The sequence below is a fragment of the Rhea americana genome, unplaced genomic scaffold (genome assembly GCF_003343005.1).
Source record: "Rhea americana isolate MKP2758 unplaced genomic scaffold, rheAme1 scaffold_97, whole genome shotgun sequence".
Lineage (NCBI taxonomy): Eukaryota > Metazoa > Chordata > Aves > Rheiformes > Rheidae > Rhea > Rhea americana.
Window position 1 is genome coordinate 2,768,802 of NW_028187166.1, and position 14,105 is coordinate 2,782,906.

Here is a 14,105-nt window from a genome sequence, read left to right on the forward strand (position 1 = left end):
TGCGGGAGCCGCGAGGGCTCCAGGCTCCGGCCCGCCGGCGGCGAGGGGCGCGGCGGCGCGCTGGGGCACCTGGCCGAGGAGCTCCACGGCTACGACCGCAAGAAGGGCGGCTTCGCCTTCCGCTTCGGGAGGTGACGGCCCGGACTCGGCCGCGGCGCCGCCTCGAGCTCCCCGCGAGCGAGGCGGCTCCCTCCGGCAGCGAGCTCCGCTTAGCGCCGAGACGCCGTTCGCGAGAGCGGCTCCGGCGCGGAAGCAGGACCAAGCAGCCGGGCCCGAGGAAGTCCCCCCCGCGGAAACCCCCGAGCGAGCAGGCAGACCCGCCCCGGCGTCACCGGCCCTGCCGCACGGAGCCACCCCGCTGCCGGCTCCCTCACCCGATCCAGAGACCGGCCCCCTCGGTGCCGCTTCAGCACCCAACCCCAGCGCTCGCACGAAGACCGGGGCCTCCGCAACGCCCTCCCAGCCCCGTCTGTGCCCGCTCCCAGCCGCYGCAGAAGCGCTCGGGCACGGAGAGGCTCCAACCGCGGCCCTCGCACGGAGCCGCCTTCGGCGTCCGCCGCTCCCCAGGCCCCCGCGCCGCCGGCGAAGGGGCGGCCCGGCGAGGAGCCGGCCCGGCACGCGCAGGGCTGCGGAGAGCAAGCCCTGCTCTTCGGGGCCCTTTCGCTTCTTTCTGCAGGTTTAGCTCCGCCAGCGCCACCAGCTCTGCCGGCTTTCGCGCCTGCCGTCGCGGGYGGAGGGGTTCGTAAGCAGAGGTCCAACCGCCCGGCTTGCCGCCGCTGTTGGGAAGCTGGACACCTAACGACTGCTAATATTTCATTGCAGGCACAAAAACGAAGCAGGGCAATTACTTGCAAGCGCTAAATTGCACCCTTAAAATCAAAGACCGTGTCAAGACTTGGCTAGGGGGAAAAAAAAGAAGGAAAAGGACGCGGCTCCAGGAGGCGCGCTGCGACACGCGGCTCCGCGGCAGCTCCCCGCGGGAGCGGCGCGTGACCGAGGGCCGCGCCGAGCCGCGCGGGGAAGGGCAGGCGGGTGCCGCCCGCAGGACGGCCAGACGCACGGACGACAGGGGAGCGACGGCCAGCCGGCCGGATCCCCGCGGGCCAGGACGGGCTCCGGGCCGGCAGCGCCAAAACCCAGAGCGTGGAGGTCGCGCCGGGAAGCGCCGCCGGCGGGAACCCCTGAGCTGCCAACGCGGCGCCGGGGCCGGCGGAGGCCGGGCGGCTCCGGGGGCCGGGGAGCGCTATCGACGTTTCTATGGCAACGTCCCTTTTTCTTCCCTTTCTCTGGAGCGTTCCCGTCGTCAATAAACACGCAGCGGTCGATCCTGCCCCGAGCCGCAGGCGGGAGGGAGGGCAGGGGGCGAGCGAGGGGAGGGGGAGCTCCGGGGCGAAGCCGGGCTGGCGGGGGACCGTAAACCCATCGCCCCGCGGCGACAGAGCGCGGCTGGGAGAAGCGGCACCGGCCGCGTCGGGGAAGCGGGGGCCGGGCAGAGCGGCGGAGGAGCAGGCTCAGCGCCGCGCGGTACAACCACGCGCCTAAGGAGGCTGCGAGCGCGGCGCGCCACCCCGGCGCCTGCTCGTCCTTCACGCGAAAGCGGGAGCCAGCGCTTCCCCCGGCGGGAGCACGGGGAGAGGAAAGGGGCCGAGCGCGACCYGCCGGAGAGCCCGCCGCGCGCGGCGCTCGCCCTCTCCGCTCCCTCTCCGCAGGGCAGYGGCTCAGCACAGCCCCGTCTGCAGCGCAGCCGCGGGCCCAGCCGTGGTCCYGGCCTCGGGGGGGCACCTTGGAGCGCAGCGAGTTGCAGGGCGCTGCCCCCGCTCCCGTGGCCTCAGCACCACCGTCATCTCTAAGGCACGCTCACAGCATCRGGCCTGGCCCAGCCGGGAACGCCCGTGGCAGCAACCAGCCCGGGCTGAGATTCACCCTTGGACCAGGAGAGGCTCTGGGGCGTCCCGCACGCTCTGCGGGGTCGGTCTGTTCTTCTAGGTGCACACGCGACAACGCAACGCAGCCTCTCTCCGAGGGTGACACAAAGCTCAGTGTATCCTCCTCTCTCTCCAGCCACGGACGGATTACTGTCAAACCAGAAAACAGGCTGTCAGTTCACTCCCGCTCCTCTCCGGGAGCGGGCAGATGCCCCCACAAGCCTGGGAGCGCCGCTTGTCCAGCAGCATTGCTGCAAGACAGGCTGCTCCAGCGGGCCTTTTTTTTTTTTTTTTTTTTTGGGGGGGGGGGGGAAGAAAAGGAGCATAAAACCCACCAGCTACATTTTACATCTTGTGACAAGCAACTTCTCAGCGAAGCTGCAACTAAGGGGCAGGATGACGTTAAAAGAAAACTTAAGAGCAAACATTGTAATTTCCAAGACGCAAAAACCAAAAACAAAACCACAAACACAGCTATTTTTCCCCCAGAGCACTCTCGCTTTCAAGCTCAATAGCCTTGAAAATTGGAGCAATCAAACTGTTAAATGCATTGATCTGTTAAATCAACTCCAACTGTACTTGGCTAAATTTAGCCTTTAATCCCTCTCTCTCACTTCCAACACTGCAGATCCAGGGGCATTCCCCAGACAGGTCAACTGACCTCCACCTTCCTGTGATACCAGAGACTATTCCCTAAGGAAGCAGTCRTGAAAACCATCAGCAATGATCGTATTTAGGGACAGGTTAAGCTTCTCCATCTTCCCTCAACCCACGGCTATTAAACGTATTCAAGTCTTGGTGCTGGAGATGTAAATCAAGAACAGTCTAGACTTCAATTTTTGCCACGGGTCACTGTCCTAAAACAACCATCAACCCCTTACCTTTTATGTGTGCGCTCACAGACCACCATCAGCTTCATTGAAAAGTAGCCTGGGACTTGCTAAATGCAGGCCGTTACTTAAATTTATACTTGGCAACAGCATCCTCCTGCTCTTCTTTTCATCTTCCTTATGCTAATTTAGAAGAGGCACGATGCAATCTCGGCCACAGCAAGACAAGCCTTCTGATGAGCCTAGTTCTCACGCTCCACGAAGGATCGCGTCCCCGCACCAAACCCGCCACCTTCTACCAGGGACTTAAGGAGCAGACTAAAAGTCAGGCGACCTAGGTCCTAACCTTGCTTTGTCAAGCAGCAACTGCGTGACCGGGGGCACACCACTCTTACTTCGATTTGCCTCTGTTTTCTTCTCATCCCTTTCTACTGTCTGTTTAGCATCTTCATTATTCAAGGCAGAGTCCGTCTCATTTTAACCATTACTTGGTACTAGTATTAAGTACCCTAGTACAAGTCCCTCCATTACAATTTGCTGGAAAGACCCAAGGTGGTTTGAAAACAGGAAATAAAATGGACTTCTGGAAACATTATCTCAGTTTTCTTAGAGAGAAAACCTGTAAAGTGAGAGCATGGTGGCTGTATAGCTCGTCAGCATCTCAACCGAGCTGAGCGGGAAGCTCTTCACTCCTGGTCTGCGCTGAGAGCATCATGCCAAGCGTGTCCCAGATGGCCGCTGCACCACGAGGGATCAGGGAGGGAGGGGAGGAGCAGCCAGAACTGCTCGAGAACAGAAACTCCAGGTCATTTCACAGCACAGAAGTTAAAAAAAAAAAAAAAAAAAAAAGGCCAATGGCAGCTGAAACACAGAATACTGAATTAACAATAGTATTTGGAAGGAAAGTTAAACTTGCACCCATGATTTAAATTTCATTCAAGGCAACAAAGTCTTTGCCTTGAAACAGGTGACAGCATAGTCTTTATTCTGCTTTTTTTTCTTTTTTCCTTTCCTGAGTTTTCAAAGGTAGGTCAAAAGGATCGAGCAACTCGCTGCCGCCTGTCTGTGAGCAGCCTGCTGTCCCAGAAGGCCCTGAGGAATCACTGGAACAGGGAACGCCACTTTTCAAGTGCAGCAGCTAGGGAAAGGTAATTGGGTTTGAAAAGCCTTGTTAACAGACAAACACAAGTTTTCCTCAACATTGATTTATTTTTAAATATACTACGCAAGAGAGACTGGAATAAAAAAAAATGAATCAAAAAAATGAAACACAAAGAGGAGGAAGAATTGAAAGTCATGTACAGAAACAATCTGTACTGGACCAAAATAAAGGGGGAACAACCCCCTTAAGTGTCACAGAGATGAAGGACAGAGCTATTTACACACTGTATAAAAGACAAGTCTACAAAAGTGTGTAATAACGAGATACAAATGCATAATATAGTGGCACAATATGTTATCAAGGTAAAAACAGTACCTCCAGGAAAGAGACAGTCCAAGGATTTTTTTTTTCTTACATTTTTAAAGGCAGCCAGTGGCAGAAGTGTATATTTTCTTTTAAACATTTGTCACGTGTTAAGTCACGGCTGTTTGTGAGGGCAAGAAGTGGTGTGAACACATAAAAGAGCTAACTACTGGAAATCATATACAAAACAAACAGTTCCAAAGAGAAAATAATGAAATACAATTGAAGGCAATTAGTGTTTAAGATACACAACAGGGGTCACAAGAGTTATAGGGAGAACAGGACATGGAAAATGTTTTTTTTTTTTTTTTTTCTCTCGTTTGGAACTGTTAAAAGGAGTTAAATTGCACTGTTAATAGCCCTAAACCTTGTTCTTTCACTACTGTCACAAGTCACAGTTAGTTCCCAGTCATGTTGCATTAGTTGGGAAGGTCACAGGACCTTGGCAAGGCAGCCCAGGAGTCCTGCTGTCAGCGTTTTGTGGCAGTGTCCTCGGGAAAATGTACCCAAGAGAAGTGTCCACAGTCTTCACAGATCCTTCTTTGATGCTAGCTAGAACCACATGGGCATGCAGGTAACCGACGGTTTCAACCTCAAAGCACTGGCGTTTGAACCCTTCAATGGGATTTAGCATTGGCACAGAAAGGGAGGTGCCATGGCCCCCCCAAAGCACAGGATTCTGTGGGAGAGCCAAAGGCAGCTCCAAAACAGCTCTTATCTCTGCTCACTGCTCCTCTGCAGCTCATAGAATAGAAGTGGCTGGAAACTCAACTGGACAAACAGCAGCTCTTGCCCATCTGCAATGTGCAAACTCAGCTGAAACAGCCGCTGGAAGCACAGCAGTTATCTTTGAGCTCTTCCTAAGCTACTTCCCCCTGCTGCAACCTTCCTGTCTCTCGCTGAGTGATGCAGTAATTCCTTGATCAGCACCAGCCTACTGCTCCCAGACATGCTCTGCAACCCTCCATCCCAAAGTCCAGCCCAGTTGATATTAAATTTCAAGAGCATGACAGCAAAGTCTTTCTTCTTCAGACCTTCTCCAGTCCTTTAACGCTACCAAGAGAGATCCACAAACAAGCTCCTGTGCCACTACATTAGTGGGTGCTGTTTGCAAAATTTTGAACCCAAGCAACTCATCTGGGCTCAACAACATTATGAAATTGCTAAAAACACAGCTATGAAGGGCAGCAGGTGGAATCACAGGAAGAATTTGGGTAAACATCACTTGTAGTGTTCTGTCATTTAAAAAGTTACATTAAAAATCCCCCTCACACACCCCCCTCCCTCCCCCACGCCTCCCAAGCTCCCAATTGGTTGCATTAATGTCAAGTAAATGTCCGACTCAGGCCACGGTTATGTGCTGCAACTCCCCCAAGAAAAGCAGTGGGTATTTTGCTATTCAAACACTCATCCTTGTGTACAGTGGGGCAGAGGGAGGGAACGAAAATGCAGTAGAAGTCCTCCAGAGGAGGACAGCATCTCAGTGTCCACTAGTCTCACTTCAGTCTTAATGGCCTGTCCAGAACAATAAAATATTAATAAGAAGGCATGGTGTGACATCAGCATTTAGACTTGTAGTCCACAAGGCAAGAACTCCACAGATAAGACAATTGTGAGTATATGATTCACAGGGAACCTGGGTTAAGAGGGTGGAAAGTGCCTCTTGAACACAGCCCTACTCTTTGGAGCTGGGGCATCTATTAACAGTCTGTGTCTTTTGCACATCCCTAACCTGAAGGGCCTGGTCTTTTGTCAGTCCACACATGCTGTTATTCTCTCCACAGTTGGCTTTGGCCCATTTATGATTTTTTTATTATTTTATTTTTTTTAAACTTGGCTTCTGCTACCTCTGAACAATGTCACTGATTTCTTTCACTGAACTGAGAAGTTTGCTAAAGTCCTGAGTGGCTGCAGGACCACTGCCAGCTGTTGCTGGGCAGATCTGAAGCTCCCGTAGGTTATTCTCCAGCTTATTGATGGCCTCCCGAAAGGCAAATTTGTTCCTCATCTGCTGAATGGAGTCCACATAACTCACACAGAAGGTGTAGAGGTTCTTGCCAGCCTCCAAGACAGCGCTGTGGCTTGCCATTTGTTCAGAGTTCTTGCTAATGGCGATCCGCAGAGCCTCAGTGCTTTCTAATACCACTCCTTTAGTGATGGTGCCACTGGCAATCCTCTCTGGGGGCTGTCGGGTCTTCCGCAGCGAGACCCTGGTGGATATGAGAGGGATGAAGGCTGTGGATGATGGCTGGTCCCCACCAGAGGCAGACGGTACAGATGAGGAAGAGGCAGCAGAGGTTGCTGTGCTCATCATCAGCTTTGTAGAGGACTGTGGCTTTGGTACAGAGGGTATCCCCAGCTTTTTCACACCTTCCCCTGACTGGTTTGGCTTGACAGCATCACTGCTCACAGCATCTGCAACCTGAGTCAACTGTTTGGATTTCGGACCAGAAACCACATCTGCTGCTGCTTCATGACTGGGACTGAGAGATACTTTTCCAGGCTTGCCAATGGAGGACGAAGAGAGTGGAAGCGGAGGGGCTGGTTTCATCTTTGATAACTTCCCTTTGTCCTTCCCTGTTGACTCCGAGGTCTGCTTGAGCCTCCTCATTCGTGGCTCCTCAGTAGAAGCCTTGCTGGCACCTGCAAACCCAGCGGAGTTGGGTTTGGCAGCAGAACCTTGGTCCATTGTCACAGTGGTACCTAAGGCACTGGATTTGACTCCATCATCCTTGTGGAGCACATTGGAGGAAGGAGGGGCAGCAGGTTGCCTACGGCCAAGTTTTGGTGTCAGAGTGGGAGGGCTGGAGCCAGGACTTGACTCTGCATCTTTGAACACATCATCAGTGGTCTCTTCATTTTTCTTAAGCAGCCGTGGAGGAGGGGTCACTGTTCCCCTAACAGCAGCATCAGTCTTGGCTTCATTTGCCCGCTTCCGAGGCAGTGCTGGCTTTTCACTTTTGTGTCCACCAAAGGTGGAGGAATCAAACTGGCGCCCCGTGGACTGCAAATCCCGAGGCAGAGTCACAGATTTCCACTCTGTGTCCTTTGCTCCGTGGGGCACACAGGAGGCTGAGCAGGACCGTAAGAAACGCTTGCTGGAGTTGGAACTATTCTCCTCTTCACCAGCCACTCCTCGGCTGCTGCTCATTGTGCTGGACTTCTTCCGTAAGTGAGGAGATAAAAACCCAGAGTTCCCAGTAACAACTCCGTTGGTGACACCAGCCCCATTGTTTGAGCTCTGAAACTTGGAGGGGTCAGCTGCGTCTGTAGGAGGTGCAGCAAAAGCTCCATTGCCAGCATCCCTGCCCTCCTCTTCACCTCCTGCCTTGCGGTCTGAGTGGCCGTCCATCTCTCTGAAGGAACTGCTCCTTTTTGGAGGAGTAGGGGCAGTCTTCTTCTTCTTCTTGATAAGGGCACTGAAGAGGTTGGGTTTTTTATCTTTTGGAAGCAACCTCTCATCTTCATTCAAATTGCTTTCCATGGCCACCCTTTCCTTCCGTGGAAGCAAGGGAGAAATGGCAGGTTCATGCTCCAGAAGGTCTGCAAGGGAACAGAAAAGAGTCTACTGAGCTTTGACTCAACAGACAGAGCAATCTGTTTTCCTCCAGGATCAAACCTTGCAGCACCTCCAAAAAGGTGCAGACACTGTAAACAGAGAGTCAGCTTCAGACCAGGAGTAAAGCAAGTACAGAAGAACTGAAGCCTGGACTGAACGTGGTCTCTAATCTTGTCTGCATTCATTTTTGAAGCAGTCCATATAGGACTTGAYTGCCAGCCTACTCTTCCCTAGGTTTCTGACTTAAACAGCGATGTACAAATGCAAAACATTTACGTTTTCCCACCACCACACGTGGAGACTTGTCTAAACTTGACAGCATGAAGTATATAAATATCCCTGTGCTGTTGATGTCTTTGGAATGGCTAACTCTCCAAATTAATAAGGCTTCTCTATAACCTACCTCAATCCCTAGTCTCTTTGTTCATTTAGATTCTGATACTCAAAACCTCCTTTCCTGATGTCATCCTTTGCAGGGAATGGAAATAACTTTTTCACAAGCAGAAATCAAGACCCACTCTGACAGCTGAACACTTCTGGCTGTCTCACTGTGAAGACAGCCAGCCTGGTATAATAACGGAGGAAAGTGAGAGTAACCGCTTCCTTCAGCTCCAGAAGGAAATGACGGGGTGACCCTCTCTCCACTTACAAGAGTATTTAAAAATGAATAGTGGTTTATAATATATTTATACTGAGTCCTGAAGATCCCTGTATTTGACTGACAGGAGGTCTCATTCCCAGGTCAGGCACTCAGATGGCTCTCTAATTCAAAAGAGGAATGCCTTCAGGGTAGCATATACATTTACAGCTCGAGTAGGCAGTAAGAAGGGAGATGAAGCAGTTATAGACAGAAAGCAGGTCGCTTCTTAGTCACATATTGGTGAATGTTGTGTTAAGCTTTGCTTGAGGAGGGGGAACTGGAAGAAAACTAGTTGTGTACTTTGGGAAGACAGCATGCTTCCACAACTCCATGCGTATTTGAACTATGCACACATGTCAACTAATGTTCATCTGGACAACCAGAAGACCTCCCAGAGCACTTTGGGAGGCCACGGCCTTAATGTGTCTGGAGAAAGCAGAGCTGTGGAGATCCAGAGAAAACCAGCAGTTTTCACTGAGGATCTGCTTCCAGCCACAGGACTTGCTATGGAAACACTGACAACTAAACGGGAAACTGCAATAAAACTTTAATGTGAGATATTTTCTTTCGTAATAAAGACTGAAATAATTCTCAGCATAATGTTAAAATCATATTATTCCTGCTGCACTTGAATCTCACAAAGCCCTTAAGTATTTCAAATGAAGTTATTTTACTTCAAAGCTTATAATACTAGGCAATTACATTTCTTAMATATGGCAGGCCAGATTTACTACTGGTCTTTAACAGTGTTGTATTAATTGGGTTATAACAAATAAATACAGGCATACTGTGCTCATTTTTCATGACTTTTTCCTAAAGAATAGAAGATTCTCTGTATTTTCATCTGAAAATTAAGTCACTATTTATAAATCACTATGTTTCCAAGCACTTCTATACATAACCTTGCTTTCTGTTTAAGTCACTGATACTAATACTTTCTTTTTCTAGTATTTCACATTTCACTTTTTTTCCCCTATTTTCCTAGGGGCACTTTTTCTACTGAAATATGTAGCACTAGGTGGCTTTGTCATTACACAAAAGATGGCAGTAATATGAATGGTCAGAGAAGGTACCTTTAACARCAGCTGGAAAAGCCCAACACACCTGCAAAATTGTATTTTGTTTTACACTTATTTTTCAAAGAACTGGATACAAATCTACCTCTATATTCAGTGTTTAACTATTGCTTTCATTACCTCAGAATGGAAGGTTAAGTGCTTTAAGAAATTGATTGAGAGTTTAACTTCATGGAAGATACTATAAATACCTCTGTGTCCCTTGCTGAAATTGTATTTGGTATCTGCCAAAAGTAATACTCTTCAGTGCTGCAAGCACTGCTATGATGGAACAGTGAAGAACTTCCCTTATGGGGCTTCCTAAACCCGAGCAATCGTTCTGCTTTGAATTATGCAGTGTGGTGGTGTAGAGAGGCTCGAACGCAGCAGATTACACAGCACTCAGCTGCAGTGGGAGATCCCACTGATCCCCTGCCAGGGAAGGGCATATGATCAGTGAGCTCCGTGCTCGGGCTATGGTCTACAGGGAACTGTAGGCAACAGCCATTAAGTTAAAAGAACTTCTAGGGCTTTTCTAAGCAATAGCAGGTATAGCATCAGTCTCTCAGACAGCTAAAGATTCACACTCCTGACTGCTGTGTGCTTGTATCTGGTCACAAGATTAACAACCTATCTTCCTGCAAAAAATGGTAAGAAGAGTTTTCAATCCAGGAAAGCAAATTCAGCAGCCTGCTGCCTGAAAACAATACTTATCTAGAAAGTCACCTGTCATTAGGCATGTCTTTTTCTAGGTGATGACCCAGAGCTGACCATATATTTTGTTTTCCTCTGTATTTCCTGAAGGAACAATGACTTTAAATAAAACCTACCACATTCTCCCTGGCCTCGAGCATGTGCTGTCTCCAAGCTCTCATTGGCATCTTTGTTTTCAGCAGCTCTCCTTGATGTTCGTGTTTTGGTTGGTAACTCTGGGGCTTGGAGAAAGTTACTCACTACACTCCTCATGCCCTTCTTCCCCAACTCCTTCTCCACCTCTGCAGTGCACAGAAAAAAAAATCACTACAATTAAAAAAGATAAAAACTATTGAGCTGCTCCAAGTTAACAGCACAAAAGAAAAGCATACAGCACAAAGGTTCCTGAAGGCTGTTCAACTTCTGGCCCTTTAAAATCAGGCATACGCTTATAGTCAGAAAAAGCCCACATGTAAACGCATCTCTCTGCATTCTGCAGAGTTTATACCGGGAAATACAAGCTATGACTGAGTTTCACCGCAAAGTAGCCTGTGAAGTTATCTGAAAGGAACTACATGCAGAATTAAGGATGCAGTTACTCTTTGTCCCATCTGCATAAATGGCAAAGAGGGAACCAGACTTACCATCTGATATGCTGGATTCCTGAAACATCGTTTCAAAGGCTTGATGGATCTCAGCAAAGGAGGGCCTGTCTGAAGGGCTCCACTGCCAGCCTGAAAAAGCACCACTCAAACCCTTCAGCAAGCTTTACAGACATTCATTACACCACACTAGGAAGAACTAGCTATCACAGTCCCCTTTTTATAAAATGGGCGATATAAAATATCAACACAGAAACCTGATTCGAAGGGTGCTGGGTATCTACAACTACCACTGAGCCGAAGTGCTGAGCACCTCCGGCAAGAAAAAAAGATATATCACACTAAGTCACATATTAAAAGGCCACAGTGGAAGAGCAGCACTCAATCCCTTAAGAAGCCTAATGAAGCTCCTCCTTCATCCTCAGAGCACAAGCTTTTATTTAAATTGTCGTAAGACAGGAGATAAAGAAAACACTGAGCTGAAAACCAAATCTCTCCCACAGGCCTACAAACTTCCAGTAGAAAGAACAGTCAGCTTCATAGTATTTTCATCCTCCAGGCAAAGCAGTTTTAACGAGGCACTTCCACATAGCATTGCATCTTCCCCGGAAATGCAGAAGGCTTCTTGTGCCTTGCTGCACGTGACCAGATCCAGGCACTTTTACTGCATCTCTGCAGAGTTAAAAGCAGCATTTGCAGAGCTTTACAACACTTACATGCTCTCATGAGCTCGTAAACTTTCTCAGGACAGCCTTCCGGGCGCTCCATACGGTAGTCTTTCTCTAGCAGCTCATAGACTTGAGACAGGTCAATCCCGGGGTAAGGGGACATGCCGTACGTTGCAATTTCCCACAGCAGAACACCGAAGGCTGCAGTGAAGAAATCAGTAAGCATTGTTTTCACCTTAAATTTGAGATGATGTTTAGTGGGAATAGTCAGTAAACAGCGCTGCTCGCTTAAACCAGCTCTAGGTGGCTCGGATCCCATGCTCAACAGCAGCTTAAATGTTAAAGCAGCGTAACAAGCCGCTTCGTCAGCACAAACAAGTCTCCTGTGATATGACAGGGTAGAATTAGACTAATTTTCAATGTATCAGTTGTCTCAAACCTGAACGCCCCAAGATCCTTCAAGTCCTATTAAAGGCACAATTAAGAGACTTCACAGTGGATTAGCTGAAACTGTTTCCCTGCTGCACTGCAGTCTCTCTGTCAATCTGACAGCTCCTCTCTCATCTCCAGCCTCTCCCTAGACGACTCGCATGCTGCAGTGGTGCACTGTTTTTGGGGTGCCCTTTTTCAGCTGCAGTGTGATCTCGAGGGGGAACCTGGGACCCAGCAGTGGCTCCAATAAGGATGGGGTGAGATGTTTTGACCATGGGGAAAGCCACATAGAAAGCACAACAGGCATTTCAGAAAGGTCCTTAGCACAGGCGAAGCATTCAAACCCCAGAGCCTGACTGGGATACAGGTCAACACCGAGGCTAGGTGACTAGCCCAGGATTCGGGCACACAGAAGAGACCCAACACCAGTTCAACAACCTGCAATAATTAGTTCAGTCACCGTACTCTGTTCTTAACCTGAAGAGAAAGCAATTACAATTCTGCCTAAGTAAGGAAATCACATCACATTACATGGTAACACCACCAAGGGCAATTTATGTTAGACATTTCTATGCACAGCCGTTTGATTTCTGTCTTCAGGCAGCGAGGTCAAAGTGTCTAAACTCTGGCACGGCTGGCAGCAGCAGTTGGCTCCTGGGGACAGCCTGCTTGCTCTCATCTGATCCCAAAAGTTCTCACCCCAGCTATAGCAAGGTTGGGCTAACCCTAATTAAAGACACCCAATATCCCCTTTCTGATCTTTTCTCCTGAAGTGCTCTACTACTTAAATGTAACGGGGGTCCCTGCAGCCACCACAGGAATATGGCAGCATCCTTTGAGATGGCTGTGGGTGCTCCTCAGCCACTAGCACCATCACACACCAACAGAAAGCAGAAAAACTGCTTTGGTCAGCGATCACATACTCCTTAGCAGGCTGGTTTGGGTCTTCTTCCCCCAATGCCAAAAGATTTATGTTAGCCATCTCCTAGCAATTCCTTCGAAGTAACACCTTTTTCTGTCCATTTTCCCAGAAACTAAAAATTTCTGTTGTTCCTTCACTGCTGTCCAATGTTTTATACATAGAAGATGCTCAGAATAACATTTTCCAAGGGCCTTTGGGACTAAGTCCCACAAACTTCTATCTTATGTCACTGGGCACTTTTGAAAATTTGACCAACAGCTATGAYGGAGATATAAAACCCAAAGAAACACTGATAAAAAGAATCACGAGACTTCTTTTATGGTCAGATTCGATAGAATTTAGCTCCACTCAGCTAAGCACCAGCACTTCAGGGCTCTTCAATAACCATTTGTCATCAAATTTTCTTGCTGATTTTACTCATCTCATTCTAAAGATTTTTTTTTTTTTAAATGCAGAAAGACAAGTTTGGAGCTATCGCTAGACAGATATATATATATATATATATTTTCCTTAAAAATAAAATAAAATAAAATAAAATGAACAGAGCCTCACTTTCTTCCTCAAAGGAGTTTGAAAGTTCCTGGCTATATAACGCTATATTGCTTCACAGTTCTGTGCTAGAACCCTATTGAGTCAGTAGTTTTGGTGCCCTCCAGTCCCATTTCATGCATTTCTATGAGCACTACAGCACGCTTTATTTTCATACTTGCCAATGATTCACACATATAAAGTCTGGCCCGCATGTAGATAGCTGTACGCATATGGGGCCTTCCAGTCTATTATAAAAAGCTCAGAATCCTCAGTTTTGCACTCAAGACTGACTTAGCTGAGATTAATTTCCTAACTCTGACAAAGTTATAGCACAGTATGGCTCAAACCAGGAAATATGCTCTCCTCAATGTTTCAYAAATGTCCTTCTTTCACAGTCCTGGAAAAGAAGGCTACAAGCTGAATTAATTTGTTCATACAAATTCTTACCCCAGACATCAGATTTAATGGAGAACTTGTTGTAAGCCAGACTTTCTGGGGCAGTCCACTTGATTGGGAATTTTGCTCCAGCATGGGCAGTGTACGTGTCACCTGTCATTAGCCTGCTCAGGCCAAAATCTGCCACCTTCACCAAGTGGTTCTCTCCTACAAGGCAGTTTCTGGCAGCAAGATCCCTAAAAACAGAAACAAAAATAGGTCATGAGAAGTCCTCATCATCTCGCTTTTAACAATAGCGAAGTGACTTGCTGTTCATGAAGAAACCTGGGCCCGTATGATTTTTTTTTTTTTTTTTTGATTAGGGCTTACACAAAAATTATGTAGTTA

At 48.5% G+C, this 14,105-nt stretch overlaps 2 protein-coding genes across 5 annotated transcripts in view; one reads left to right on the plus strand and one right to left on the minus strand.

Annotated features, from left to right (window-relative positions):
• Window positions 1–135, plus strand: part of QRFP (pyroglutamylated RFamide peptide) — a 1,874-nt gene extending 1,739 nt beyond the window's left edge. The window contains exon 3 of the mRNA XM_085325240.1: window positions 9–135. Coding sequence (XP_085181366.1) covers window positions 9–135 — 127 coding nt within the window. The remainder of the gene's footprint in view (window positions 1–8) is intronic.
• A 3,809-nt stretch (window positions 136–3,944) lies between these two features.
• Window positions 3,945–14,105, minus strand: part of ABL1 (ABL proto-oncogene 1, non-receptor tyrosine kinase) — an 82,522-nt gene continuing 72,361 nt past the window's right edge. For all 4 annotated transcript variants that reach the window (XM_085325339.1, XM_085325342.1, XM_085325340.1 and 1 more), the window contains 5 exons: window positions 13,770–13,954; window positions 11,486–11,638; window positions 10,812–10,901; window positions 10,305–10,469; window positions 3,945–7,763 (listed from right to left, as the gene is read on the minus strand). In XM_085325339.1, the coding sequence (XP_085181465.1) occupies window positions 6,064–7,763; window positions 10,305–10,469; window positions 10,812–10,901; window positions 11,486–11,638; window positions 13,770–13,954 (2,293 nt within the window). In that variant the 3' untranslated portion in view covers window positions 3,945–6,063. The remainder of the gene's footprint in view (window positions 7,764–10,304; window positions 10,470–10,811; window positions 10,902–11,485; window positions 11,639–13,769; window positions 13,955–14,105) is intronic.